The 6422-nt window shown below is 30.6% G+C and overlaps 1 protein-coding gene across 1 annotated transcript; it reads left to right on the forward strand.

The window, feature by feature from the left end:
• The first annotated feature begins 36 nt into the window (after positions 1-36).
• On the forward strand, positions 37-2664 carry LOC139871707 (PHD finger protein MALE STERILITY 1). Its single transcript, XM_071859437.1, has 3 exons — positions 37-331; positions 652-931; positions 1269-2664. Exons 1-3 carry the CDS (start codon positions 37-39, stop codon positions 2662-2664), a joined length of 1971 nt encoding a protein of 656 aa, XP_071715538.1.
• The last annotated feature ends 3758 nt before the right edge of the window (positions 2665-6422 follow it).

Genomic DNA, 6422 nt, shown 5'->3' on the forward strand with positions numbered 1-6422 from the left:
CCACTTTGCAAGTTTCTTTGATCTCTTGCTAAAAAGATGTTGTCTTTGGACCCGAGTGGGTGCAAGAAAAGGAAGAGAGTGGACAGTGTTTTTAAATTTAAGGCATTTGGTGAACAAGGGTACCCAATCGAAAGTTGTGTCACCTTTAGAGAAAATGTGAAAGCTCTACTTGAATATGGAAATGTAGAAATGGTGTTCATGAATGGAATGACGGTTTGGTCGTTCCAACTTGAAGTCCATCGCCACCCTCCTTCTCATGTCTTGTTATTTGTTGTTGAAGAGTCGGTAGAGGCATCACCTAATCGTCATTGCAAGCATTGTATATATATTGGTAAATTCAATATCTTTAATCAACCATAGTTTCATTTTACGGTTAAACGGATAAGGTATTCCCTGTTCATGAAGGGGAGTAATTTGTTACTCAGCTTTACGTGGTCTGTCCGGGTTATCCCGTGACTGTTTCTGATCCTTTCTCTAACTTTTTTTGAGGATATCAGGGCCCAACCACTAGGTTATCTTCAGATGGTTTCATTTTACAAAAGTAATAAATTTATTACTTGTATTCTAAGATCTTTTAATGAATGTATTGTGTTTTATATGTGCCGGCCACAAACACCATTAATCTTATATTTTGGAACTTTGAAAGCACAGGGTGGGGAGAACATTTGATATGCAATAAGAAGTATCATTTTTTGGTGCCATCAAAGGATACAATGTCAGCTTTTCTAAGTTATTTCGGAAACAACCACAGCAGTACAGTAATGGGTAAGTTAAATTTTTTGGAATTAAATGGGCATACAATGCATGGTGTATTTCACTCTAATGGATTTGGGCATTTGCTATGTGTCAACGGGTTGGAGACGGGTTCTGACTTGGCTGGTCACCTTATCTTGGATTTTTGGAGCCGCCTATGCTTCTGCTTGCAAGCCAGGTAATTAAACTATAAGACTATAGACATCATATTAGCATGTATGTACATTACCAACTTTATAAACTCATTGTCACCAAAAGTTGTATACATGAACCTGAAGTCCATCACAATTCAAAAAGTTTGAGTGTGACTCATGTTTATAAATGAAGAGTTGCTTACATAATTTGATGTCAAGAAAAGTATGTACTTTTAGAAAATTGATCTAAAACACATTATAAATTGTAAAATATCACTAAATAACAAGATACTTTGCAAAGTTCTTGACTTTATTACTTATCTACTTACTACTTTGGTTCTTAGCTAACTTGAAGCTAATTATCTAATATCATTGCAATAGGAAAGTTAGCTTGATTGATTTGGCTAAACAAAGAAGCATGGATCTTAGGCTCCTTCATGGGGCAGCGTACGGGCAATCGTGGTTTGGTCATTGGGGATACCAATTTGGGAGAGGAAGTTTTGGTGTCACTCAACAAATGTATCAAAAAGCTCTTGAAGCCCTTCAAAATGTTCCATTATGCATCCTTGCTCATCACATTGGTCCTTTAGATATGGAGATCCCAATCTTATTCTCTAAATACCAAACACTTTCGAGCCGTTCTTTAGTGACCCTTGGTGATCTACTCAAGTTCATGCTAGACCTCAAATCTCGGCTTCCTAAAGAGAGTGCTCTTCGTACATACAACCCTGGAATCTTGGTCGAAAATTCTTGTAGATGGTCCCCTAAACGTATTGAGATGGCTGCACGAGTTATTGTTGAATCGTTAAAGAAAGCTAAATTTAGATGGGTATCAAGGCAAGAAGTTCGTGATACTGCACGCACTTATGTTGGTGACACGGGTTTGTTGGATTTTGTGCTTAAATCTTTAGGGGACCATGTTGTGGGTAAGTATTTGGTTCGTCGATGCTTGAACCCGGTTACCAAAGTTTTAGAGTATTGCTTAGAAGACATTTCAAATACTTTAACCAATCAAGAAGAGTTTGTTACAAGTGACTCAAAGTTTAAGGCTAGGTGCAAAATCTCTAGGGCTCAACTCATGAATGATATGTTTTACATATATAGTTACATTGTTAGAGGACAAAAGAAAGATATGGATAGCACGATAACCTCTACCATTTCACTAGCATCGAGAATCGTACTTGATTCTAAGTACTTTGTTAAAGACTACAAAGGGAATGAGATACTTTCGAAAGTTGAATCCGAAGATGGAGAAAAATCAAAACTTTATTGTACCATCGCGATACAAGATAACATAGATATCGGTGGCCCTGACGAAAGTGAGCACAAGTTAATCACATTACCATATGAGAAAATCATGTTAAGAAAAAATGCAACATTTAATGAGCTCATTGAACAAGTAGAGAAGAACTTTAGAGAAATTTATTGGGGATTTAAGAGCTTCATGTTTGGGTCTATAATAAACTTAAATCCGAAAGGATCGGATCAAGTGTTTAGGGTTTCTAAATCCGGTAGTAAACTTGTGTTTCAAGGAAAACTAGTTGATATGGGAATGAACCATGAAAGTATATTCGAAAGCGGATTAAGACAAAACATGATTGTGGATTGTGGTTGTGGAACGAAAGGTGACGATGGAGAACGAATGGTGGCTTGTGATATTTGTGAAGTTTGGCAGCATACAAGGTGTTTGAAGATTCCAAATAATGAAGAAATTCCAAATATATATGTTTGCAGTCGATGTGAACAAGACATTTTAGTTTTACCAGCACTACCGTAGTTACTCTCATGCATAAGCTAGTTTATTACGTTTTCTTAAATATATAGTTAATACGAGTATCATTTTGAATATTACCGAGTTCATGATTTACTGTTATCGTTGAGTTATTTTGGGTATAGTGTTATATAATATCCTACTAACTACAAAACTAAAAGCTTGTCTTTAACGCACATAAATATGTGTTCTACACTTTAATAACCGTTACTTTAAAACGCGTGTAATTTGTGATAATAAACATATGTTTGTTAATGATATGAGTATTAATTAATATTTGCATGTAATTTATTGCATTCAAATGTATAAAAATTATGAAATTAAAAAGTTCTTGCAGTTCTCACTCTTTTTGTGGTTCTCGTTTAAACCCACCCATATATATATATATATATATATATATATATATATATATATATATATATATATATATATATACACACACACACACACACACACACACACACACACACACACTAGGTTTTTTGAGCTCGTAGGTGTGTAAAAATCTGTGTAGAAAATATAATTTGTACTTCATATTGGTATCTAAACAGCGATACTAAAAACATAAGAATAATATAAAAATTATTTAAGAGCCTATAGTATTGAAAAATTTTAAAAATCGTGCGTTGCACAGTGGGTTAAATAATCTTGCAAAATTAATTGATTTTTTTAACAATTATTGTTTTGAGTTTAAGAGCTCGTGGTGTTGAAAATTTGTCATGGAACGTAAACACGTTAGTAAAGTCTAAGTTATATTATTTTAGAATCATTATATACAATTTTTATTTTTTTACAAAAGACAAACTCACACACCCACCTAATACTAACACGAATATATACACCACGAAATATCCAAAGTATGACTAGAACCCTCAACCTCAAGGTTGTAAGGGTGATTTCGATACCGCCAAGCCATTGGCTCTTTGGTTATACAATTATTTTTTGAATAAAAGTGTAACATGCAAGTTTAAATTTAGAAAAGCTGTCAATCATTTCAGCAAAATTAATGGTAATCAAGGGAGAGTCATGTATAACTAATATTATAATAGTCATATTTGCGTGTTCATAAATATTGTAAGGACCTAAACTGTAAATTCAAATTACTTTCCATATTTATTGTTAAAGAAATGCTTTGTTCGTAGTGCATCGAAGCTCCATGTCGAATACAATTTATTACGTTTAGTTCATAAAATTTTTCGAGTTGAATTGTGATGGCGGTGGAACCTAACTCGTGGCAAACAGAAACATAAATTCATTAAAAAAATTTGGTAGGTTTATATTAAATAGTGAATTTACCTTTTATGCCATGAAGTTATATTTATGTCCCTGATAAATTACAATTAATACACAAGTGTGAGGGAAGAAAATTATAAATTTAAAGAAAAAGAAAAAAAAAGAATGTCGACAATATATATATATATATATATATATATATATATGTATATATATATATATATATGTATATATATATATGTATATATATATATATATATATATATATATATATATATATATATATATATATATATATATATATATATGTATTAAAACCTCTATAAATTAATAATGTTGGGACCAGAATATTTTATTAATTTAGCGAGATATTATTATATCGATAAATTAATAAATTATTAATTTAAAAATTAACTTATATTTGATAAATTATTAATTTAAAAATTAACTTATATTTGTGAGCAACTATCAAATTAATGCATCGACATTCAAAATTACCATGTGCGTTCACTTTACCTATTTGAATATAACGTCCCCGCGATGGTAACCTAGTGGTTGGGGGACATGCATCATACCGCGGTGGTCATGGGTTCAATCCCTGCCCCATGTCCCTTTAAGCATGGGTTACGCGATTTTCCTCTCACATGTTGACCGTGAGACCGGTCGGTGTGGGACCGTCAGAGGGTCGTTTACCCTTTTTTTATTTGAATATAACATAAAAATTCTCATGTATGTACTTTCACACATTAATGAATTTGTCAAGTTCAATATACATTGATCTAGATTGAACACTATAAAAATTGTAATGATAAATCTTAAAATCACATCAACTATGACTTCTAATCTATAAACTGTTAAAAAAAATCAATGATGGTCAATCAATAACGAAAACAATTATGCAATATAAAAGAGATCACCAAGGATGCATTCAACAATATTTGCTACACTAGGTTGACAAAACTTTCGATTTGAAAGTTAGTCAAGGTATCAAACACCCTTAAGAGATCATCGGAGTTCCTATCAGCTAATTATGAGGAGATTTAAAGATTGAACTTAATATATATTTGAAGTTCACGAAATAACAAGTGACTATAGATTTATTTTTACTAGAATTTTAGAATATTTAAGCAACTATTAATTTATAATTTTGTTGGGACCAACATATTTATATTGGGATTTCAAAAAAGTTATTATCTTATTATTTTATCGATTAAGGTCCAATTTTGTACTGATCCCAAGTTGGGACGGGACAAATTATTAATTTTATCGAGGTTATTAATTTATCGAGTATTAAATTATAGAGGTTTTACTATATATATATATATATATATATATATATATATATATATATATATATATATATATATATATATATATATATATATATATATAGGGGGCAAATAAAAACACTTTTTTGAGGGGAAAGGAGAAATAAATTTTATTATTATTTTCATTTTTTGAATTTTTTTTACAAAAATTAAGATTAAGTGAAAATATGAATATTTAAAAAGGACACTTTGTGATAAATGTTATTATTTTGACTAGAAAACGCTAGAAAAAATAACATTCATTGATAAATGTTCCTTATAATATTGATCGTGAAACATGTTATTCTTCGAGCATTTTTTTTCATCTTATGTGAAGTTTTTTTTTCAAAACTTAGGCCGATTTAGAGTTTAGGGTTTAGTGTTTTGGGTTTAATCCATGAACCCAAAACACTAAACTCTAAACCGTTCGTGTTAAAAACTCAATCTAAACCCTAACCTAATTTCTAAAATCTAAAAAACTGCTCGAAGAATAACATGCATCACGATGAATGTTGTCAAGAACATTTATTGATTAATGTTATTTCTTCGAGCGTTTTTCTGGTCAAAATAATAACATTTATCACAACGTGTCTTTTTTAAATGTTCTTATTTTCATGTGATTTTAATGTTTGTAAAAATAATTCAATTTTTTTTAATTACTTTTTCTCAATAAAATGCTACCCTCCTAATTAAAATTAAAATACCATATAATAATAAAAATGAAAAGGGAAAAAAGTAATGATCTTACCGTAAAGCAACTAATTAAAAAGTCCAGTGCTAAATAAACTAACGCATCCTTAACTTAAAAGCCCATTTCCTTATAAATGAACCAACCCAACTTCCGTGATTGGGTCTATGAGCCTTAAATAGTTAAACGGGCCTCTTTTCTTTGTCTTTTCTTTTCTGATAATTTTATGTAAAAATTGATACAATACGTACTATTGTTTTTTTAAATCCCAAGAAAATTCTAAAAAAAGAACCCTCACTTCAAAGAGATGAAGGGGCCAAATATAAAATACAAATATGAGACCTTCAATCAAAGATATGGATTAAAACAAGATATAAGTTCATTTACTTTATAACATAATAAATCCTATACTTAGTTATATATCACAAAATTACTATATTATTATGAGGAATGGGTAGGTATTCAACTAAATATTAACCAGGTCAGTCTCAAAATTTAAGTATCTAGAATAAAGTGGAAGAAAAAGACTCTTAAAT

This window comes from Rutidosis leptorrhynchoides, chromosome 10, assembly GCF_046630445.1.
Source record: "Rutidosis leptorrhynchoides isolate AG116_Rl617_1_P2 chromosome 10, CSIRO_AGI_Rlap_v1, whole genome shotgun sequence".
Taxonomy (NCBI): domain Eukaryota; kingdom Viridiplantae; phylum Streptophyta; class Magnoliopsida; order Asterales; family Asteraceae; genus Rutidosis; species Rutidosis leptorrhynchoides.